Consider the following 24,290-nt stretch of genomic DNA (forward strand, 5'->3'; position numbering starts at 1 on the left):
AAATTGTAAAAAATGATTGAAAGTTGGTGTTGAAGCTTTATTAGAGACAAAATATACCAGAAAGCGCAGTTTTTTAAAAATAAAATCAACCCTTTTTAAATGTTTAACATGTTGATGAAATGTCATTGAAATGAGTAAAACGTATGATCAGGGTCCCATCCCACTCGACTATATAAATGTATCGTTTCCATAGCTTGCACTACGACATATTTTTGTCCAGATGACAACAATTCCAAAAAAAAATATCTCAAGCTCGATCGAACAAAATAATCTTGAACATAGCGTCGAAATTTGACCAATTTATTATTAAAATTACCTACCTACCTATACCTACCTTGATTACAACAAATCGAGATCTCGACCGAATGCATCTCGATATGTAATTTCAAACGAAATTCACATTGCAAAAACCGCTAAGATCCACAATTTGGGGGACTCCTCGGATTCGTTAGTGTGAAGAGTCACAGCTTTCCTCTAGGAAAGTGCCGGATGTCGTTTCTGGCTCACAGCCGCCACCAATGGAGGGAACGCATCCGTCTTCATATATAGTTGAATGTCCTATTTTAACGAATGGCACCGCTCTATCAGGGTATTTCTTCATTACTACGCATTCGATTGGTGCTCGGAGATACAAAATTTTCATCACGATCCTAATAACATCGCAGTCTTCTTTGGTTAAGTACCAATCATTGAGCTCTTCCAAAAAATCCATGAATTCTGGTCGTATCGAGGTATTCCCCATGAGTCCTAATATTTTCATGTGATTGTCACTACGTATTTTAGCATCACCGATCTTGTCAATTTCTCCGGTCGCTAATTTTTGAATCGCATCAAACTCGTCAAATGTAACGATTGCATTAGATTTAGATTCGTGAGAATACACTTGACAATGTTTGTATATCTTCGGTGCACTCCACGCAAATTGTTCGTGGCTCAAACCAGCTTCCTGTAAATTTAGCCTAACCTGCTTGGCAAAGTTGCTGTCATTTTTATTAATGTAATGCAGATAGGTTGGGTACATCTTGCTAATAAACTTTGCATTGACTGGATTTGGACAACGTATTTGGTTTTCCGCTAATTCGGGAGGATTTTTCACAGTTCCACTTAATGCTTCTATCTCATTCGCATTTGTTGGAAGAATAGCATGCTGATCCACATGTTTCGACCATAGCTCGTTAAATTGTTCTCTCGTACTGCATGCAGCGCTACTGAATCGATCGCGGTCCTACAAAATGACATAAAGGAAAAAATATCAATAAAATGAAAAGTAGGTCATTTTACATAATTACAGAGTGTTCAATTTTTCTGTCGAAGCGCTTGTTGCCAATCTAAACAATAATATTTAACTATTCAGAGCCGCTGATGCACGGAATGGGCTCAAATTTGAAATAGGTAGGTACATGTTTTTCAAGACACTTGGAAGAATCCTATGTAGGTATGCATTTCGTTGAGTAGTTTTCGAAAAAATACGATTTAATGAGATGTTGGACTTTTTGAAAAAATCCAACATTTTTCTTGAAACTGAATTTTTTCAAAAACGATTCAATGTAGGTAGTAGGTACCTATTGACAAATTCATATACATTAGTATTGTTTGAATTGCCTTAAAAAACATGCATTTCAAATTTGAGCACATTCCATGCACGTTTGCCCCATAAGACCAATGTAAAATATAGGTAAGGCACTATGTAGGTCTATGTACTGAGTGTTCCGAATATCGGGTACCCCTGCCAAAGTATTTACGAGTATTATCTACACTAGTTGTTATGGCATATCAAATTTGAAGCTCTTATAAAGGCGAGCAGCATATTAAAATTTCAAGTCTGCAGGGTAATTTTCATTCAAGAGAAAGTGCACCGGGTATCCGATGTTTCAGAACACTCTGTACATGTTCTGCCGTTCTCGGAACTTTCCAACTCACCATTTCTTTTATAGTTGCATCTTTCTGGGTAATAATTGCATCTTTCTGGGTAATAATTGCATCTTTTTGGCTAAGTTTGCGTCTATAAAACATGCGAGTTGCGTTCTGCCTGAGCTTTGGTACGAATTTTGAGATATAAGTTTCAAATTCTTCATCGCTATTTTCTGAAAATAAGTATCAACAAACTTAATATAAAATTCAACAAGATAAAAATTGTAGAGCCACTGTAAAGGCTCTCGTGCGGTGATTGGCTGACTGGAGTATTTGGCCTTTGTAGAATTTGATTTTTGTTTAAATAGGTAGGTAGGGACATATGATTTTAGAGTGTTTGGGCGAAATATGTACGTGAAATATTTCATCTTAACAAGTTTTCCAACAATTCTTACAAAACTTGCCATGAAGGCAGAGGTATGTACTAGAAGGGAGTGTTGTGAAGTTTCTGCGGATTCTTCCCATCACGAAAACGACCTTGAATTCGACCTTGAATGCTTCTAATTGCACTGATGAAGGCCTGATGGCAGTTTCAGAGCACTCATGTCAGAAGTTTTTTTTACTGTTCTTTGACTTCAGTTACGCAATCAAAGGGGAGGGGGCTGAGAGGCTAAGCCACCCCCTCCAATCTGAACCAAAAAAATGTTGATCAAAAAATGTACAATTCAGATTTAGATCAAATTTGTAAAATCAGGCCAACTGATATTTAATTTGATGTACCTACTTATAGTAGAAAATGAAAGGTAAGAGGAGCTTATTCAACATTTTTGTAATACATTTATGACAAAAATTAAGTACTCCAAAGGTCTTAATCTTTAACTACGCTTGAATTTTTTTCATTGAGGCCTTAAGTACAAAGAACGGAGATTTTTCGGGGGGGGGAAGGTTTACCAATAGGTATAGGTACATAATTATAAAAATTCTGGTTTCAAAGTTCAAGATCAATTTCCAATTTTCCATACATATCATATGCAAAATTAGAGAAGAAAAGGGGCCAAATCAAAATTTTTGTATAAGGAAAAAATTATTCACTATTCAGTTTATGTGTAAAATTGTCACCTACGGTAAAAATCAAAAAATCAACTTTGGAAAGCGAAAATACGAAAATTTTGGATACCTATTGGGCGTGTCACATTACCCCATACTTATAGCTTCTTTTTTTTTTAAAAAAAAGAAAGAAAAATAGGTAGGTACTTACGCGTATTTGGCGTATTCTCAGAACCGGCGAATTCATTGATGAGTAAAACGTATAAAACTACCACTTGTAATATAAACATTTTCATATTGTTTTAATTTTAATAAAGTTGACGATTAACTCGTTAAGAAAGAGAAGAAGAGGCACAACCTCCTACAACGATGAAATCTCATTAAGTACCTAGAATGAGCTACGTGCATATTTTGTAAAATAGAATGTTGAAAAATTTCATCAGATATGAAGGAACTTAGGTATCTAATCATTGCTACATATCTACCAAATGAAATTTTCCAATTTTTTCTTAATAAAGAGCCACATAACTTCTAGAAATTGTAGATTACACAAGAATTCTTCATTTATCAGATTTGCAAACATACTTAGAGCAATCGATGTAAAAATGATTTCTCTATCGGTTCCCCTGAACGTTATCAATTTGGTGGGCATTCTCATCAGTAGTAAGTTTCAAAATCGTACGTATTTCGAGAAATTTTTACACTGGTTTTTCGATGTTTGAAGCTTTTATGTAGCTTTTCTTTCAATTTTAAACACAATTAAATCCTGTGACAGAAAAAGATCCCCTCTTCGTTGAGGTTAGCTGAATTTCTTCGAACCTTGATGAACAGGGAACTGATGACCTTTTCCTGTCACAGGATTTAATTGTGTTTAAAATTGAAAGAAAAGCGACATAAAAGTTTCAAACATCGAAATAAAACCCGTGTAAAAATTTCTCGAAATACGTAATTTTGAAACTTACTGATAAGAATACCTACATGGTGTAATTTCGATTAGGGACTAACTGAAAAAAAATTAAAAATAAATAATACTGACTGGAGGGTGACAGAATTTTGAGTAATCATAAAAAAAGTCGATATTTTGCTGGTCTATACCTACCAGATTGACGAGAAATAGGCAATGTAATTCGATGATAGTATTAGGAAACAATTTTTCGTCAATTTTCGAGAAAAATATTCAATTTCAAAAATAGGCAGGTATTTTAGATTTTGCTTTTTAAAAATGAACAATGCACCATACCAGATTCCAAACTCGTAACATGTGCTTACAAGTCGTGTCGCAATAAATTCGAAATCGTGCGTTTTGCTCGCTTGTGCTCTATTTTATCGCCAAATCTCACATGTACGTATTTCTCTTGGGAATATGAAAACAAGGCGAATTACTACACTTGTTCCTACGTATACTTGACTTACATCCTACCACATACACAAGTACCTAAGTCTAAATCTCCACAAGGGATCGTCTTAAGGTGCTGTAAAAATACCATACCAGTAGGTAGCTGGTAGGTGCACAAAGTACGAGTACAAGCATCACAAGCATACTTTTCGTTTTATTTCGTGTCGACACACACGCATGACGCATCTGCTTTCACTACCACACTGGCTAAGCCATCAAAAATCATCAATCACAACAAATGAAACTTTATTACCATCGTATTCGAATGAAATGAAACGAAACGTTCGTATTTATCTTTATTTTGTCCGACAGTTTACAATATTATTTGCATATAGGCAACATCATCATTTATGTTGAAGAAAAAACAGAAAAAAATACACAACGTTCAACGTTGTCGTATTTTTTGAAGAAATAAAAGTTTTAGTTGAAACGAGCGTAAATTTGTAGTGCGTTTAATGATCTCGGTATCATCCCACATTAGAATATCTGTAAAAAAAATTTCATTCCATTTCATACCAAGTAATTTTGATTTTTTAAATTTTTTTTGAAGAAGCACAAGGAACCTACAAACCCATAAAATTGATTTGACATACTGTAATAAGTCAAAGGGTATTTCCTGGTAAAATACATTAGTAAAATGCCCTTGTCAATCAAATTTTTAAAATTTCGATGAAAAATTGTTGAATCCAAAAAAATTTTCCCCGCCCTACCCTCTTGCTCACAATGGCGAAAAAAGGATTTTCAAGGAAAAAATCGTACTTCTCAACGAGTTTTGAATAAGCAAAAGGCCAAAATATATACAAGAGACATGAGGCTAGACACGTTAATTTTTTCAAAACTTTTTGGCTCCCCAGTAGTTCGGCATATGACAATAGGAGTAATTGCACCCCCCCCCCGCGCCGATCCTCCGGGACAACTTTTTTCTTAAAGGGGACATCCTAAGGAACATTTTAAAGCAAACTTGTCCAAAACAAAGTGGGCCTTACTGACAAAATGGCGGCCATTTTGATTGACAGGTCAGCCGAAATTGCAGATTTTGCGTTTCAACATAGGACTTGCACGATATTTTTCAAACCTTACAAAGGTAGATCGAAAGATCATACAAAAATTTATCACCTGTCAAAATTTCGAGTGCTAAAGTACGTTTTTCGATTTTTGGTGAATTTTTGAAAATCCAATTTAGGCCAAAAATGAGGGAAAAAATAAAAATTTTACCAAATTGACCAAGAAAGCTGAAATTTGGGATATACCGTATTTTTGACATGCCAAATCGATTGGAAACGGTTTCAACCCGTTTTGAGCAGTTCTGAAGCCTCCAGCAGATTTTTGAAACAAGAAATTCCCACAAAATTCCATCAAATTGGAGTTGTAAAGCTGAAATTTACTCTACACTCCAATTTTAACACCCCATGAAGACGACTTTAGGTGGGTTCAAGTCATTTTAGAGCCTTCAGCGACTTTTTTGAAAATTACTGGAGCCTCCAGTAGATTTTTGAAACTTGAAATTCCCGCAACATTAATTTATCAAATGGAGTTGGCAAGCTGAAATTTACTTCGCAAACTACATGGTGGTTTCAAATGGTTTTGAAGCTTCCAGCTACTTTTAGGAAATTTCAATTTTCCAAAAAAACGCCATATAACCTTTCAAAAAGTCGCTGGAGGCTCCAGTAATTTTCAAAAAAGTCGCTGGAGGCTCTAAAATGACTTGAACCCACCTGAAGTCGTCTTCATGGGGTGTTAAAATTGGAGTGTAGAGTAAATTTCAGCTTCCATCTCCATTTGATGAAATTTAGTGAAGATTTAAAGTTTCAAAAATCTGCTGGAGGCTTCCGGAATTTTCAAAAAATCGCTGGAGGATCCAAAACGAATTGAAATTCACCTGCAGTATTTCGTAGCGTATTGAAATTAGTTTTTAGAATAGATTTCAGCTTTACAACTTCAATTTGATGGAATTTTGTGGGAATTTCGAGATTCAAAAATCTGCTGGAGGCTCCAGAACTGCTCAAAACGGGTTGAAACCGTTTCCAATCGATGTGGCATGTCGAAAATAGGGTATATCCCAAATTTCAGCTTTCTTGGTCAATTTTGGTAAAATTTCGATTTTTTCCTCATTTTTGGCCTAAATTGGATTTTCAAAAATTCACCAAAAATCGAAAAACGCACTTTAGCACTTGAATTTTTTACAGGTGATAAATGTTCGTATGATCTTTCAATCTACCTTTGTGAGGTTAGAAAAATTTCGTGCAAGTCCAATGTTGAAATGCAAAATCTGCAATTTCGGCTGACCTGTCAATCAAAATGGCCGCCATTTTGTAAGTAAGGCTAACTTTTTTTTAGGCAAGTTTGCTTTAAAATGTTCCTTAAAGTTGTCCTGGAGGTTCGGGGGGGGGGTGAAATTACTCCTATTGTCATATGCCCGACTACAGGGAGGAAATATTGACCCAATAAAATTTGAAACCGCCGGCGCCATACCTCCGAACCTAATTCGAGCCTACAAAATTTTTTTTCTTTCAAAAATATATCTGCATGAATTATTTTTCACGAAAAGCTAAATTTTGGGCAACCCCCCCCCCCCTCCCATGTGACCCTTAGGAGGGTCCCACTGAAAATCTAATTTCATATTCGCGTTCAGCAGGTTCGATTCATATGATAACGATACCCATATTGTCAAACTTCTCTCATCCCAAAATTGGGGTGAGGGGGTGCCTATGGCCCCAAAACTGGGTTCTCAGGAAGTTTTTTGGTTTTCTATTGTTTTTGGAGGCTCACGTGCCAAATTGCAGAATCACATCACTGGCAGTACCACTTTTTTTGGTGGTGCCTTGACACAAAAAACTCATTTTTGAGTGTTTTGTGAGTTTTTTGAGTTTTTGAAGATGACTCACCTGGAGGAAAAATTTGAAAAAAATTACAATAATATGTAGTATTTATGCGGGTATATTTTTGAAAGAAAAAAATTGGCGGTTTCAAATTTTCTTTTATCAAAATCTCGCCCCCTGGGGGGAGGGGGAATTTTGAAAAAAATTACGTGGCTAGGCTCATGTCTCCGAATTTTTTATTCAAAACTCGTTGAAATATTATTTTCCTTCGAAAAAAACGTTTTTTCTTCATTGTAGGCAGGGGTGAGATAGGGGAAGGGAATTTTTTGGGTCCAACATTTTTTTCAAAAATACCCAACAATGTTTTATCAAAATTTCAAAAATCCGAGGACGGGGCATCTCATCCATTTTACATATAAATATTTTTTGTTCTCATCAGCATACATATTATAGAAATTCACCTATACGGAGTGAGCATGGGCCAATCCTTTGTGAAACTGTTGACCACTTTTTTCTCTGACCTAACAACAGGAATAGAACTTGAAACTGAAAGCATAGACATAGTAAAAAATAAATGCCTATACGTAAATCAAATGAGATTTTTTCGAGCAAAATATGATGACGTGCGATTTTATATCATAACAAAACAGATCATCGCAACTCGATCCAGCATAGGAACGGCATCCAGCATCCAGCCATCTACCTCACATATGTAGATTAATAGGCTTGTGAGATGTGACAGCTAGGATCTTTTTGACGAACGGACGTGTTACCGGAGAGCAACGACGACGACGGCGGCGGCGGCGGCGTATTCCACGTAAAGAACAAAACCCATTAATATACATTAGACTTTGATGGTACAGCATTGTACGTTTGCGAGGGTTGACTCGTATCCGAAATAAATTTAATTTAAATGTTTTTAGCGCGACTGACGAGAAAAAAAAACAAGGCTATAAAACGCACTCGCCGACTTTTCTTCGCCTTAAAGTAAAAACAAAACTCGTACAAGTAAAAAGTTTCTCCAGTTAACCTTCTGCAATACAGTGAAATGCATTCTAGAAATGATATTTGTTTTTTAGCCAACGTGTATTTTTCATTTTCATTTGTCATTTACAGCTTTATTTTGTACACAGGTAAGCGAATAATTGGATTGTTAATTAAATTAATCGCGATGATGAGATAATTAGTGATGATTAGCTTTAGCTAGGTACATAAACATTTAGGTACCTACTTATTTAATTCATTTTGCTTGCGATGCATTTAAAAAGCTTTTACTCGGGGATAAAAGAAAAGAATTGCGAATCCATTATTCTATTTCGATTTTTTTTTTTAATTTGCATAACTTTTTGAACATTTTGTTTAAATTGAATTAATTATGTATTTTGAATGAAGAGTTCAGGAAATTAAAACATAATTAGTTTAGAATCATGAAATTTTAACAAGCTTGTTTTTCTTTTGACCTACATTTGAACGAAAAGAGACAAAAACCACTGATATAGCACCCAATAATTAATAATCGCTTTGCCTGTTTTTTTTTGTTTTTATACGTTTTTTGGTACCTGGTAAAAAACAAAATATGTGAAAACGTGAGCCGAAAAATCGAAAAAAAATTCCAAATACTCTTCAAGGCAACATAAGTTTGGAAATTTTCCTCAATTTTTACTAAAACTTAAAATTAAAAAAAAAAATAACGTGATAGGTAACACGATTTTAAAAATTTCAAAAAGGTAGGGGGGGTCAACAATTCTTGGAAAATTTTTCATCAAGGGGCATGGTCGATGGCACTTTGCAATAAAATTCAAGTGGAGGCTGATTTCACTTCCTATTCAGCTGGACCCGTTTTGTGTTTTTGAAAATTTAAGTTCGAACAATTTTTGATGACACAATCAAAATTACAAAATTGAATAAAATTGAGATTTATGACTAAAGATTTTTGTATACTTACCCATTTTTTGACCTCGTGAATCGACCATTGATTGCTTGGAGCCTTTTTACGCAGAACAAGGTGTGGATTTTTGGATTCGAAAGTTTCGGAAAATGGGCAAAATGAAATCTAATCAGTAATCACCCTCATGACTCAATTTAGGTACAAATTTTCAATTTTTTTCTCCCAGTTCTGTTGTAAAATCTTTCCCAAAAATGTTCCAAAGCCTGGCCCAACCATGAGAGGGGTAGATGGGGAATTTCTAGGGACCCACTTATTACTTGTATGTATAAGAAAAAAGAAATCAGAAGGCCCCTCCTTATTTTTCTTCAATTTGTCTTAGAAGGGGCCAGATTTTCTCATCATATTCTCGTTCAGAACCTGCAACAGAGTTTTCAATTCATTTTTTTTTTTAAGTTGTCTACTGGAAAAATTTTTGGATTTGAATCAGCAGAAATTATTTTTGAAAAGTAAGGTCGTGAATGCATCGGAAGGAGACGCGACGATTGATCCAAAAATACAGATGTGAGTTGGATTTTATTTTGATCATTTTACTGTTCATGAGAAATTTTCCGAATTCAAAGATTCGTGGAAAGCTTCAGAATGGTTCAAAATTATGACGAATCAATTTGAGAGGTCCAAAATAGGATTTTAACTAAAATTCAGTTTCTTAATTTTTTTTTTTTTGGATTCTACTCAGTTTTTTACATCAATTAGTCGTCTTCTAAATTTTCTACATTTTTTTAAAATATCAAATTCATGAAGAATACCAGAGGGAGGGAGGGAGGGAGTGAGTGAGTGAGTGAGTGAGGAGAGATTGAATTTTTTCAAGCATCATCATTAGCGCGAATTTCATTAATCAATCCATGAACAAGGTCGAGGAGATTTCATTGCCCTCGATAGCTAAGTCGTTTCATTTCAAGAACTTTTTGGCTATAAAATGGAGGCAATAAAGTAGGTAGGTACTCTCAACTTGGCTGGATATTAAGACTTCAAGATCAGAAAAAAAGGAGAGGAGGTTGAAAAACTTCCACAAATATTGAAAATTAGTATTTCAGCAGGTTTTAAAAAAACGAACCTCAGATACCTCAAAATTTTAACCTCACATGGTTCATTTGAGGGCACTTGAGCGCACCAGAATTCTTGAGAAGGCAGAAATTCGCTTACAATCCAATAATTTTTTTGACTGTAAGAACATTTAGGACGCTCTGTGACTTAGGAGCGGAGGGGTGAAGGAAATAAGACAGGTAGGCAGGCAAGAAAGAGGGGGTGGTGGAATGAAATGGCACAAAAATTAGAATACGAAAAAACAGCACTTCATTCATTTTTGAACATTTTGTTGCTGCGTTGCCTTTTTCAGCTTTAAAAGCATCGTGCTACACCCTGCTCCAAAAATCTTGAAAAAAAATGATACTCTTCTCCAGCCTCAATCAAAATGGCCGCCATTTTGTTAGTAGTGCCAACTTTATTTTGGAACTTTTTCTTTAAAAAGTGTCTTAGGAGTCACCTTTAAGAAAAAAGTCGTCTCGGAGGATCGGATGGGGGGGGTGGCGGACTATCCCAGATGATCAAAAAAGAGTGCCTCTGCCTATGAGGGCATTTTAGCATACTGTATTAATTGGGTACTTTTTCGATACAGAATTCACCTTATCGCACGCGGTCGTTTTACCAGCCAATGAAGTCGAAGAAGCTTTACTCATTGGAGCAGACGTGGAAAACGACTCATTACGTTCGAGCGTCGAGAAAAGAGGTACCAGTAGTACGGCTTGGTTCGGTCCTCGATTAGGAAGGAAGAAAAGATCGCTGAATTTAGCGGATGACGACTTCGCTGACACGCAGGATAGTAAATTAGGTGTTAATCACAAAAGTAGTCCGATCGACGAAACGGTGAACGTGGCATTTTTGCTTAAAAACTACCCCTGGCTTCTGGTTCCAGCTCTGGGTGATGGTAAGTGGTTGGTAAACGCGTGCTTGGTGTGTAGGTAGGTATATAGCGTATTTATTAAACTTATGCGCGTATTGTTCAGAATATTTATCGAAACGTCAAGATATGAAACCGCGACTAGGACGTGGTGGTAATACGTGGTCTGACGACGATGAGAAGATGATAAAAGCTCCTCCTTTCTCGCCAAGATTGGGTAGACGCAGTTTAATTCCGCTAAAACCACGCCTCGGTCGAGCTGGAAATAGTCCAGAGACAGCCGTGTTCAAACCACGTTTAGGCCGCGACCCCAATTTCAACGAATTTACCGAATATATCGCCGCAGCCGACGGTAAACATCATTATTATTACACATTAAATTACGTACCTAATTTAATTTATTAGACTATACATACCATACACAGTATTACACGCCTTACGCCTCACGCCTCGCCGACGACGCCGACGTAATATCTATATCTATGCTACATAAATGCACCACTGTGTATAGTGTGTATCCAGATACATACAAAGTGTTCTAATCTCACACTATCTTACAACACAAAATGCACTTTGTGCCTCTCAGTCTCTATATACTGATCTACGAGTAAATATTTGGGCGATAGAGAGGAAGCTATTAGAGCTCAGATCGATTATCATGATAATCACCCCCCCCCCTTCCCACTTGCCTAATCATGTGCCTTTGTGCTTTTGAACATTGACTACTTATACAAAGCTGAACTGAAAAACAACACACGAAAAAAAACCAACAGTTTTCAAAAAATGATTAAATTGTTTCCGAAGGCCCGAATTTTCTGTCGTCCAAAGTGTAAATTTCCTCAAATTTTTGGGATACCTAATGACTTGTTTCGTTCCCTATTTGGCCTGGTTAATTATTTCATGGCAGTCTCTGATTAAAAAAACTGCACAAGTGCCCCCCTGGTTGAATACCTCCACTCAAATCAAGCGAACTGCCAAATGCAGCAATGGCTCAGGAACTTTGAAGTTGAAAGTTTAGCTTTTTGATAGGTATTACGTATACACAAATAGAAAAATATCCTCAATTCCGGTATAAATAGGTATTGTATTGTACACAAAAAGCTTATAGATTTATTATACATGCATATTTATTACGCGTCAACGAAAACCAAAAACGAAAAACAAAATAGCAAAAAAAAAATAAAAACAACAAAAAGAAATAACAAAACAACAACAAAATATAAATTTCAAATAAAGATGGAAAAAATAATACCTAAAATTAAAATAAGGCCTATGAAGAAAAATCCAAAGGCACGTCACGATAGCTGTTCTTGTTTCAATTGTAAAGCCCATTCGTGCTGAGGCCAACCTGTTCTTCCTTTGCTTTTCTTACAGCTATTTTCCTCTCGACGCACTGGTGAATTTTGCGGATTGCTCGGATTGACCTGTGTGAAATTTTTGGATTAATCATGATGAAAAAAGATATCGGAGTTTAATCATGGAAAAATTGAAAAAGTAGTCAGGGCCATAGAAAATGACCTGAGTGGACTAATTTGAGGTCGCTGAATCCAAAAATGACGTTTGTTTTGCGATCGGACTCGTATTCGGCGAAATAGTCGCAATTTTTCACTGAAGCAGCGTCTCTCGATACAAATGGACACCAGATTCGGAATCGGCGACCTCGAATTAGTCGAAAACGACACTTTACTCGATTTTTTTGAAAATCAAAAAAATCCAAAGGGGTACGTTCATATCTACATTTTTTTGGGAAAAAAAACTTTGTGTCGCCAATCGAGCTGAAAATGGGGTTCATGGGGTTTATTGGGACGGCGAATTCATTTCCGTCGTCGGATTTTCACCAGAGCTCTCCGTTCTCTTGCATTCAGCCTTTTTTTGACATCAAAAATGAGCCAGAAAAAAGTTGTCGAATTTTGCAATTTTAACGTCGATTTCTAACTAATTCAAGTACGCTGAATTCAAAAATGACGTTTGTTTTGCGATCCGACTCGTATTCGGTGAAATATTCGCAATTTCTCACTGAAGCAGCGTCCCTCGACAAAAATGGACATCGGATTCGTACTCGGCTTGCTGGAATTAGTCAAAAACGACCCTTTACTCGATTTTTTTGAAAATCAAAAAATTCCAAAAAATGCAAAGGGGTACGTTCATACAATTTTTTTGGAAAAAATTTTTTTGTCGTCAATCGAGCAGAAAATTGGGCTATGGGGGTTTTTTGGGACGGCAAATTCATTTCCGGGGTCAGATTTTTACCAGAGTGCTCCATTCTCTCGGAAACGCCCTTTTTTAAAATAAAAAATGACTTGAAAAAAAGTTGTCAAATTTTGCAATTTTAATGTCGTTTTCTGACTAATTTAGGCACGCTGAATTCAAAAATGACGTTTGTTTTGCGATCGGACCCATATTCGGCGAAATATTTGCAATTTCTCAATTGTCGCCACGACGCTTCCTTCTACTGGAAATTGACCATTTTTTGGACTCAAAATGAGTTGGAAAAAAGTTGTCAAATTTTGCATTTTTTATTGCAGTTTTTGGCTAATTTGAGGTCACTGAGCTCGAATCTGATGTCCAAATTGACGCTACTTCTTTGGATTCTCTGATAATGGCCAGTTTTCCATGAAAGAGGTGCGAGTGCCCAAATCGGATATCAGATTCGGACTCGGCGACCTCGAATTAGTCGAAAAACACGTTCAACTCGATTTTTTGGAAATCATAAATATATCAAAAAATATGTGAAGTGAGTTCGTGCATATGTTTTGGGCAAAAAAACTTTTTGTCGCGAATCGAGTCAAAATTGGAGCTCAGGATGTTTTTTTTAGGACAGCAAATTCATTTGCGGTGTTAGATTTTCACTAAAGCGCACTCTTGTTATCGTTGTAATCAGTATTATTATGCTTGACGAATTTCGGTCCCTTTTGAGAGGAAATCCCTGATGAATGGTTAGGTATTTATAAAAAATTCTTTACGCCTACGAATAGCGTGTAACATCCGCAGAGATAGATGTTTTATCGCGATTGATAATTTTTTAATGATTTTTTCAGCGTAGATGCTGTGAATGCGAAAAATTCTCTGAAAGCCAGTTATCTCAGAAACATTACACTTTGCTGCATACAGTATTACGGACTACTTTGAAAATAATAGACTAAGCAAGAGATGAAAATCACCAAAGATGACAACGACTTATTTACAGGTTTCCAATACAATAATGAAACTTCATAAAAATAAATTTTTCTAATCGAATTCGAATTGAATTCACTGTATATTCAAATTCACCAAATTACTCGCTTTAGAGCTTGATTAAGTATTTGATTTTTCGTAAATTTTTAAAGCGAGACAAAAAAATAATGAAGCCGGTAATAGTACGTAAGCTAGATATTAAAATACTCATCGATCGAAAAATTAAAAAATCTGCCTCCAATGTAAACTTCAATAAGTATACTTTATCATATTTTTTTGACCATATAGGCATCATTTTTCGATAGATGAATTTTCGGTATAGTTAGATAGGTATTTATATTTCAAGAAGTATCGTATTTCATTTGGTTTTTAAATGAGGATTTGCGAAAATTTATGTACAAGAAAATTCAGCGAATACTTTTTTCATGCACTTTTTATTCGCAATTTCCACCCATTAGTAGATTTCATTTTGAATTTTGTATAAGTAAATAAATAAGCTCATGTTGCAGAATTTATTGTTTTCTCCTTATTCGAGATTTAGAAATATACCTGAGTTGAAAAAATGATTTTTTGACCTTTTTTTTCAAAAAATTTAAAGGCTATTTTCCATGTCAAGATTTTACTTCAAACATGTCGTTGTCTATGAAGTTCGTCACTTTTTCAATGTCGATGATTTAAAAAGTTTTGTAAGTACCTACTTCTCCGTAATTTATAACTAGGTACACTGAATTTTATTCGTTTCTATCTGTTTAATAATTTTTATAACGTAAAAAAGTACAAAAAGAATAACGCGTTCTATACGCCCTAAGTCAACCGATACGATTATGTACCTACCAATCTGATATTGTTAGTTTACATTTATAATGTAAGCGTGTAGATTAGGTTTACCTATTGTAATTACCAAAGTGAAGTGTGATCTTGTTTTAGTAAATTTAGATTATACTTAAAAATTTTTAATGTAAATAAATAAACGTTTACTCGCGAATAAAAAAGAATACTGGTAAAGTGAAGCGAGGTCTTGGCTTTCGTTCTCGCCTAGTTCAATTTTTAAGCCTAGCCAATTTTAAACAAACAGCGCAATAACCCATTAACAGTCGGCTTTCAGAAAGACGAGACGAAAAGATTAGTTGGTTCCCATGCCCACACACACACATACGCTAGTCCGTAAGTGCATTCTATTTCAATTCAGCCTTTAATTTTTATAAAAATGAATTTCATCGACTCTGTAACGTTTTTGAAAAAAGAAGAACACGTCAAGTGCATTACATAAATGAAATAATTTTCGCGATAATTAAATTAGGTACGTTCTGTTCTCTCGTTTACGGGGATGACGTTTTAAAAAGGCTGCTGCAGTCTGGTAGCGGAGTAAAATATCTCGCCTCACACCCTTCTATGAAATTAAGTACCTAGTCGAAGCACCAGACGCCACCCGACCACCCGCTTACCGAGGTAATTGTGGGTAAAAATTACCATCACCAGTTACTATAACCTGCTGCTCGATGCAGTCAATTTAATAATGTCGACTTACGACTTTAATGCATTATAATACCTAATATACGCCGCGTACCTCGAATAACTTTATAATGTTGGTGATATGTGGTATATGCTCTTTATGCTCGAATAATTTTTCCAGCATGGATATACTCGTACTATACCCAATGCCGCAGATTATGGATAATCATTTCATTTCAATTCACTTTTAATTCGAGTCGAGTGGATTAAATCATTTATGGTACCATACCTATTATTGTATTTTATCAAATCGAAAACTTTATGAATTAATGTTGATCTCGTAGATTGAAACAACGCCAGGTCACCATCCCGAACACTTGGACTAATTACTATCAATTTATATTTAGGATCAAAAAAAGACTCAAATTTTTTTTCCAAATTACCGGAAATTTTTGAAACTCAAGGGTTTCAAGTATAGGTATGCAAATTTTTATTTTTTCCTTTTTTGAAAATTTAAATTGAAAAAAATAACAAATTTTCACAATGGATGATACGTTCCTTCCTAAAAATTCAATTATGAAAATATTGCGAAATTTTAGGAACTCAAAAACACTTCATTCAAGTATTCAAAGGTCTGACAAAATATCAAGAAATCTTTTTTGAAAGATAGACATAATTTTATAGCGATTAATTGATTTTTTTCTTAGCTTAATTCAGAAGTCAAAAAGAGAACGAATCACTGTATCGTGAAAATCTGACACCGAAGATAAATTCGGCATACGCATAACAGCCTTTTAGCACAAATTTCAACTTACTTAATTTGCGACCAAAAGTCTTTTTGCTCAAAAAAATACACCAAAATTTGACAACTTTTTTCTAGCTCATTCTAGGTCATAAAAATGCAAAATTTTCAGTAGAAGGAAGCGTGGTCGGGACAATCTGACGCCGGAAATGAATTCGCCGTCTCAAAAAACCCCCTTAACCCAATTTTCAACTCGATTGGCGACAAAAAGATTTTTTTTCCAAAAAAATGTATGAACGTACCCCTTTGAATTTTTATTTTTTGGATTTTTTTGATTCGAGTAAAGGGTGGTTTTCGACTAATTCGAGCAAGCCGAGTCCGAATCTGATGTCCATTTTTGTCGAGGGACGCTGCTTCAGTGAGAAATTGCGAATATTTCGCCGAATGCAAGTCCGATCGCAAAACAAACGTAATTTTTGAATTCAGCGTGCTTATAAATTAGTCAGAAAACGACATTAAAATTGCAAAATTTGGCAAATTTTATTCAAGTTATTTTTGATTTGAAAACAGGGCGTTTTCCGAGAGAATGGAGTGCTCTGGTGAAAATCTGACACCGGAAATGAATTCGTCGTCTCAAAAAACCCCCGGAACCCAATTTTAAACTCGATTGGCGACAAAAACTTTTTTTTTCCAAAAAAATGTATGAACGTACCCCTTTGAATTTTTTGTATTTTTTCGATTTTCAAAAAAATCGAGTAAAGGGTGGTTTTCGACTAATTCGAGCAAGCCGAGTCCAAATCTGCTATCCATTTTTGTCGAGGGACGCTGCTTCAGTGAGAAATTGCGAATATTTCGCCGAATGCGAGTCCGATCGCAAAACAAACGTAATTTTTGGAATCAGCGTGCTCAAATTAGTCAAAAAACGCGATTAAAAATGCAAAGTTCGACAACTTTTTTTCGGGTCATTATTGATGTCAAAAAAAGCCTGTTTGCGAGAGAATGGAGCGCTCTGGTGAAAAGCTGACGTCGGCAATAAATTCGCCGTCCCAAAAAAACCCTATAGCCAAATTTTCTGCTCGATTGGCGACCAAAAGTTTTTTTCCCCAAAAAAATGTATGAACATACCCCTTAGGATTTTTTGGATTTTTTTGATTTTCAAAAAAGTCGAGCAAAGGGTCGTTTTCGACTAATTCGAGCAAGCCCAGTTCGAATCTTATGTCCATTTTAGTTGTACGCCTTTCCTTCAGCGAGAAATTGCGAATATTTCGCCGAATACGAGTCGGATCGCAAAACAAACTCCCTTTTTGGAATAAGCGTGCTCAAATTAGTCAGAAAACGACATTAAAATTGTGGAATTTGACAAGTTTTTTCAAGTCAAATTTTATGTCAAAAAGAGCCATTTTTGAGAGAATGGAGCGCTCTCGTGAAAATCTCACGCCGGCAATGAATTCGCCGTCTCAAAAAACCCCATGAACCCAATTTTCAACTCGATTGGCGACAAAAACTTTTTTTTCCAAAAAAATGTATGAACGTACCCCTTTGCATTTTTTGGAATTTTTTGATTTTCAAAAAAATCGAGTAAAGGGTCGTTTTCGACTAAATCGAGGTCACCGGGTCCGAATCTGGTGTCCATTTTTGTCGTGAGCCATTTCGTGAGTGAGAAATTGCAAATATTTCGCCGAATATGGGTCAGATCGCAAAACAAACGTCATTTTTGAATTCAGCGTGCCTAAATTAGTCAGAAAACGACATTAAAATTGCAAAATTTGACAACTTTTTTTAAAGTCATTTTTGATTTGAAAAAAGGGCGTTTCCGAGAGAATGGAGAGATGTGGTGAAAATCTGACACTGGAAATGAATTCGCCGTCCCAAAAAACTCCCGGAACCAGATTCTTAGCTCGATTGGCGACAAAAAGATTTTTTTCCCAAAAAAATGTATGAACGCACCCCTTTGAATTTTTTGGATTTTTATGAATTCCAAAAAAATTGAGTAAGGTATCGTTTTCGACTAATTCGAGGTCGCCGAATCCAAATCTGGTGTCCATTTTTGTCGTAGAGCGCTGCTTCAGTAAGAAATTGCGACTATTTCGCTAAATACAAGTCGGATACCGAAATAATATAAACGTCATTTTTGGGCTTAGCGACCTCAAAAGTCAAAGTAGTCAAAAAAAGTAGGTAATGAAAAATTCAATTGTCAAAAATTATAGATAGGTATTATTTGGCTCAATTCTTAGTCTCAATATCACCTGGAATTTTCAGTAAAATCTACGGCTGGGACAAATCTGACATTGGACTCGACGATTTTCGATCAAATATCATTTTCTTACAAAGTGCATCAAACCCCTTTGCTTTTTTTGCGTTACATATTTTTAAATTTTTAAAATGTCGATCAGTTCGATGATATTTTCCGACGACCTTTATTAGCAAGATGCATTTTTTTTGTAAAAAAAATTACAATTTGTTCAAAATTTTTGAATGCATGCTCAATTTACGACACCTCAAATCTGCCAGAAAATTCCGTAAAATCTTGAGTCGATTTTGGCTCAATTTTGACTGCAAAAAGGAGCAAATTTCCTGTGAATCACTCTGCGCTGTCATGAAAATCTGCCAATGGGAATTAAATCCATCAAGCTGATCTCTTACCCCCCCCCCCCCCCACCTCATCAATCGATCAACTTCATCACCTTCAAGACAGGGAAATTACCACAAATAAGTAAGGTACACAATTTTTTTTTACAATAATTGAGTTCTTCTTTAAGCAACACTTTAGAGGTAGGATTGATTTAAAATCGAAACATTTGAAGGCATCGTGAAAAATTCGAACTTCGCCAAGAGGTTCTTGATCAATGTTTTTAATGTTTTTTTTTTTTTTTTTTTTTTGCAAAATATGGTACATACCTACCTATCTTTGAAAAAAAATACATAATATACTCGTATTATGTAGGTATCTAACCTATTTGATATTTTCATTAATTATCGAATATGTAATAATAAAACCACTCACTTTATTCAATCGATGTTGAATTTGAGATAATTTAGCACCGTTCGTACAGTAAGCAGACAGATTAGCGCTTTTGCGGGCACTATGATTAGACAAATCAGCTTTGAAAGATTCGATAGGATCATTACTGCTCAGCACATCCAGAAGATAGCTGATATACGACGTAGCCAATCTGAGAGTTTTGATTTTTGACAACTTCGTATCAGAGGGTACATTCGGAATACGATCTCTCAATTCTGCGAAAGCTGTATTGATACTCTGAGTACGCCTTCGTTCTTTTTTATTGGCCGTATTACGTTTTTTGACTGGAACTATAGTGGTAGTTGTTAGAGCAACCGCACCGGCTGTCGTTGGAGATAATATTCTCTTGTGCTGACTGGAAATATAGCTTTCTTGATCACAAATACGATGATCGTTGTAGTAAAATTCACTCGGGCCGCCTCCTCCATTGGTGGTATGCTGCATATTATAAATGCCTGTAGCTGATTCTGGGGCTGATCCATATCCACCGACCGAGTTCAAATTACAGTCGTATTTCGTATTTGGATTCGAAATTGGAATATTTTCGTCGCCGGATACGTATTGAGGTGGATAGGCGATGTAATTCGAAGGCGCAGCTGGCGAGTTGTAGAACGATAGGTTGGAACAGTCGACCGATTCGTCGCCTAGTTTGCCTATCCGGTTTGAGCATTTATCGTTCGGAGATACGTAGAGTGATTTTTCGTGCATCGAGTCTGGAGTCAGGCACGAAGAAGAGTCCGAGTATTTCAAAGTCGGTATACCTGAAAAAATTGGGAGGAAATTTCATTTTAGTTTTCATCGTTTTTTTGCTAGTACTGTGAGTTCTTGAGCCAAAAGCCAAGGCATCGATGAAAAAATTTGAAACCATTATTCAAATAAGTAAGTAAGCTAGCTTTTGATGATTTGGATGCCTTCGTTTTTGGATGGAGGGGGGGGGGGGGAGGAAGGAGGTATTCGTGATTTGACTTAATGTGAAGAATCAATTTTACTCAGCGTACTCGAAAGAGGAGTCTAAACAAGCCATCAGCTATTCGCTGATTGCAAGAGAGTTTTTGCATTTACCTTTTGCTTATTGGGTGATCTAAATTCTAATGATGTATGCTTTTGAATAGTTCTTCAACAAATCTTGATGTATGATCAATATAATCTCACCTCAGACATAGACGAAATATCGTAATTTATTTTATTTTGAAAAATTATTAATTTTTCTGAATTTACCGTTTCAATTCTTGTATAGATACTTAGAAAGATGCCCGATTTTTATAAAATTAAATTCAAAATAATCTTTGGAATTTTGCTACACGAAATATCGTTATATTTTATTTTGGAAAATTACAATCTTCACATGATCTTCACATGATCTTCACCGATTCGATTTGTTTTTCGTTGTTGAAAAAAAAATGAAAGATAAACAACAACAATAATATTTTAAACTTGATTCGAAATTCAGATAAAAACATAAACGTAGCCAATTATTTATGCAATATTGCTTAGCATTTTAATAATTAAAATGCTACGACGACGATGACGACGTTGACGACTGTGAAAAAGTGGTTACAATAGAGTTTTTTCGCGCTCCGCGCAAAAACTCTAAAAAGGGTTATTCAGAAAAATTTTGATGTAGAAATGAGCAATTTTTAAAAAATTGTCTCATATGCAATTTTTAAAAAATTCTATTTATCCAATTTTTTCTGATAAGTGGTTACAAGGGGGCAAGATTAATTGGAAAATCGGGAATGGGTTTCCTTGAAAAAAGTGCAGGTGCTTATTTAGAAGAATTTTGCCACAGAAATTGAAAATTTCCAAGGCATTTCTAAATTACATTTTTGAGTTTTTTCAATTTCAAAAAGGTTCTGCTCTCGCTTCCACTTTTTTTGGACTCGGGAAGAAAATAAAAAAAGAATAGTAATAGGTACCTAATAAAATTGGGAATCATCTCTCACATTCAAAACTTCAAAATGAAAGCTACATACCCAATAAGTAAGTATTAAATCATTTTTGTTTAAAGAGAAAAAACAAAACTCGTCATCAATTATCGTAAAAACCAAAGGCTCAGAAAAGACAATTTACGTTTCTTTGAATTTCCAGAAAAGCCATCTTTGCATTTATACGTCATTATTTGGTTAATTTTCAAAATTGAATTTTCTATTAAGTATAAATGGGCGAAGATAAAAATGAAAGAAAATGCCTTAAAAACGAATAAAAAAGTACAATTTTTTCGCAGAATTTAACTAGGTATGTTAAGCTTTCTATTATGAGAACTTCAAAATGTGCTGTGATGTGAATTTTACAATAGATTGTCCTACGAAAGCCACCAAATTAAAATACCTGCCCTTGAAAAAAATCTTCTGAACAATTCGAAATGATTTTTATATCATAAAATGTGATCCATCTACTTGAAATTTCAAATGAATTTATAGGGAAATGAACAAAAAATTTCAGGAAAGGAATGCCTATAGAAAGCCATCCCTTTTTAACATCGAGCATTTTTATAGGCCTTAAGCCTGACTTTTTCACCAAATTCAATCATTTGTGCCTTCGCGTTTTGACAAAATTATTCCTGAACCTATTTTAAAATATATATAAATTAAATTTACCTGTATTCAAAAACTCAGGAGAGAACATCCCATCGTCATAGAACGAATCTTCAGCGTACCAATTTTCCCTTTTTATGATTCTAGCACCGCAATAATCACTGGCCATAATAGGTACATACGCCTCGAACAAATAATTTAATCAATTGATAAATTAATTAACGCACTTTTCACGTCGATAATATTATAAAATAGGTAAAGAAAATAACGAAATGATTATATCAGTTTACACTATACCAAGAGAACGGAACTAGTCGCCGAGCGAAACTTGTCGATTAACGAATAAGAGATTATGATACATTTTTGACGAGTGTTGTACACAAACGAACCGAGTGTCAAAGAAACGCCCCCAATACGTCCCTTGAACCCTTTCTAAGTGATACTTAGCACCTCCTCCATTTTCATCCTAATTTGCCCTTTTTTTCTCTCGTTATGGGGAATTTGGAAATTATTTTTCAAAGTTTATTGTTATGTTATATGGAAAGAATCTTCATTTGTTGAATTCAGTTGATTTTCGATTCGATTCGGAGTTTGATTACTGTATTAAAAAAAAAGACAAGGACCACAGCTGACTGGATAGTTTGTATATTTTGGGTTTATATAGGTAGGTACCCATGTTTATACTAGAGAACATCTGTTTTCAGAATTTTGCTTCTTAATCTGATTATTTTGCGTGTCAAATCGAAGAAGTGTTTTTAGAAATTCTGCGTATTTTTGGCAACGCTGAACCTTGATGCGACTTACGACTCAAATCGACACAAGATTCGGATTCGGCCACTTTAAATTAGTCAAAAACAAGCTTTTACTCGATTTTTTTGGAAATCCAAAAAATGCAAATTGAGCAAAAAAACTATTGGTTGACAATAGAGCTGAAATCTGGTACGGAGGTTTTTTGGGACGGCGAATTCATTGCCGGCGTCAGATTTTCACCAGAGCGCCCCATTCTCTAAAAAATGGCCCTTTTTTGACATATGTAAAAAATAACTTGAAAAAAAGGTGTCAAATTTTGCAATTTTAATATCGTTTTCTGACTAATTTGAGCACGTGAATTCAAAAATGTCGTTTGTTTTGCGATCGGACTCGTATTCGAGGAAATAGTCGTAATTTCTCACTGAAGAAAACGCCTATGACTAAAATGGATACCAGTTCGAACTCGGCTTGCTTGAATTTATCATAAACGACACTTTACTCGACTTTTTTGAAAATCAAAAAAATCCAAAAAATCCAAAGGGGTACGTTCATACAATTTTTTTGGAAAAAAAAAACTTTTTGTCGCCAATCGAGTTGAAAATCGGATTGAGGGGGTTTTTTGGGACGGCGAATTCATTTCCGGTGTCAGATTGTCGCCACGACGCTTCCTTCTACTGGAAATTTGCCATTTTTGGACTTGAAATGAGCTGGAAAAAAGTTGTTAAATTTCGCAATTGTAATGTCGTTTTCTGACTAATTTGAGCACGCTGAATTCAAAAATGACGTTTGTTTTGCGATCGGACTCGTATTCGGCGAAATATTCGCAATTTCTCGCTAAAGAAAACGCCTATGACTAAAATGGATACCAGATTCGGACTGGGCTTGGTCGAATTAGTCAAAAACGACACTTTACTCGACTTTTTTGAAAATCAAAAAAATCCAAAAAATCCAAAGGGGTACGTTCATACATTTTTTTGGAAAAAAACCTTTTTGTCGCCAATCGAGTTGAAAATCGGGTTGAGGGGGTTTTTTGGGACGCCGAATTCATTGCCGGCGTCAGATTTTCACCACAGCGCACCGTTCTCTCGCAAACAGCCTTTTTTTGATATCAAAAATGACCCAGAAAAAAGTTGTTAAATTTCGCAATTTTAATGTCGTTTTCTGACTAATTCGAGCACTCTGATTCCAAAAATGAAGTTTGTTTTGCAATCGAACTCGCATTTGTCGAAATATTCGCAATTTATCACAGAAACAGCGTCCCTTGACAAAAATGGGCATCGGATTCGTACTCGGCGTGCTCGAATTAGTCGAAAACGACTCTTTACTCGACTTTTTTGAAAATCAAAAAAATCCAAAAAATCCAAAGGGGTACGTTCATACATTTTTTTGGGGAAAAAAACCTTTTGTCGCCAATCGAGTTGAAAATCGGGTTGAGGGGGTTTTTTGGGACGCCGAATTCATTTCCGGCGTCAGATTTTCACCAGAGCGCTCCATTCTCTCGAAAACGCCCTTTTTTAAAATTAAAATTGACTTGAATAAAATTTGTCAAATTTTGCATTTTTAATAACGTTTTTTGACTAATTTGAGGTCGCTGATTTCGAGTATGACGTCAAAATTGACGCAGGCTATTTTGATTTTTAGATATGCGCCAGTTTTTC

At 35.4% G+C, this 24,290-nt stretch overlaps 3 protein-coding genes across 4 annotated transcripts; 1 reads left to right on the top strand and 2 right to left on the bottom strand.

Annotated features, from left to right (window-relative positions):
• Positions 1 to 284: 284 nt before the first annotated feature.
• LOC135838084 (uncharacterized) lies at positions 285 to 3,309 on the bottom strand. The gene is made up of 3 exons (XM_065353637.1): positions 3,110 to 3,309; positions 1,921 to 2,084; positions 285 to 1,225 (listed from the first exon to the last, which is right to left on the bottom strand). Exons 1-3 carry the CDS (start codon positions 3,192 to 3,194, stop codon positions 449 to 451), a joined length of 1,026 nt encoding a protein of 341 aa, XP_065209709.1. The 5' UTR covers positions 3,195 to 3,309; the 3' UTR covers positions 285 to 448.
• Positions 3,310 to 8,051: 4,742 nt separating this feature from the next.
• On the top strand, positions 8,052 to 15,142 carry LOC135838086 (PBAN-type neuropeptides-like). 2 transcript variants are annotated; one of them, XM_065353639.1, is made up of 4 exons: positions 8,052 to 8,246; positions 10,677 to 10,985; positions 11,065 to 11,310; positions 14,002 to 15,142. In XM_065353639.1, the coding sequence occupies exons 1-4, from the start codon at positions 8,162 to 8,164 to the stop codon at positions 14,085 to 14,087; spliced, it is 726 nt and encodes a 241-aa protein (XP_065209711.1). In that variant the 5' UTR covers positions 8,052 to 8,161; the 3' UTR covers positions 14,088 to 15,142. The 2 variants fall into 2 exon arrangements, with proteins under 2 accessions (XP_065209711.1, XP_065209712.1); XM_065353640.1 differs by having other exon boundaries at positions 8,054 to 8,246; positions 13,997 to 15,142.
• On the bottom strand, positions 12,023 to 22,519 carry LOC135838085 (uncharacterized). Its single transcript, XM_065353638.1, has 3 exons — positions 21,946 to 22,519; positions 19,331 to 20,109; positions 12,023 to 12,382 (listed from the first exon to the last, which is right to left on the bottom strand). The coding sequence occupies exons 1-3, from the start codon at positions 22,049 to 22,051 to the stop codon at positions 12,254 to 12,256; spliced, it is 1,014 nt and encodes a 337-aa protein (XP_065209710.1). The 5' UTR covers positions 22,052 to 22,519; the 3' UTR covers positions 12,023 to 12,253.
• Between the last annotated feature and the right edge of the window lie 1,771 nt (positions 22,520 to 24,290).

This window comes from Planococcus citri, chromosome 2 (genome assembly GCF_950023065.1).
Source record: "Planococcus citri chromosome 2, ihPlaCitr1.1, whole genome shotgun sequence".
Taxonomy (NCBI): Eukaryota; Metazoa; Arthropoda; class Insecta; order Hemiptera; family Pseudococcidae; genus Planococcus; species Planococcus citri.

Bases quoted from the DNA above. Each gene is read 5' to 3' on its own strand.
- LOC135838086 (XM_065353639.1), top strand. From the start codon at position 8,162: ATGCATTCTAGAAATGATATTTGTTTTTTAGCCAACGTGTATTTTTCA. The intron at 8,247-10,676 runs GTAAGCGAATAA...TTTTCGATACAG, and splicing joins CAGCTTTATTTTGTACACAG to AATTCACCTTATCGCACGCG. The intron at 10,986-11,064 runs GTAAGTGGTTGG...CGTATTGTTCAG, and splicing joins GGTTCCAGCTCTGGGTGATG to AATATTTATCGAAACGTCAA.
- LOC135838085 (XM_065353638.1), bottom strand. From the start codon at position 22,051: ATGGCCAGTGATTATTGCGGTGCTAGAATCATAAAAAGGGAAAATTGG. The intron at 20,110-21,945 runs GTAAATTTAATT...CAATTTTTTCAG, and splicing joins TCCTGAGTTTTTGAATACAG to GTATACCGACTTTGAAATAC. The intron at 12,383-19,330 runs GTGAGTGGTTTT...AATTTCACACAG, and splicing joins TTCAACATCGATTGAATAAA to GTCAATCCGAGCAATCCGCA.
- LOC135838084 (XM_065353637.1), bottom strand. From the start codon at position 3,194: ATGAAAATGTTTATATTACAAGTGGTAGTTTTATACGTTTTACTCATC. The intron at 2,085-3,109 runs GTAAGTACCTAC...ACTTATTTTCAG, and splicing joins TGAGAATACGCCAAATACGC to AAAATAGCGATGAAGAATTT. The intron at 1,226-1,920 runs GTGAGTTGGAAA...GTCATTTTGTAG, and splicing joins ATGCAACTATAAAAGAAATG to GACCGCGATCGATTCAGTAG.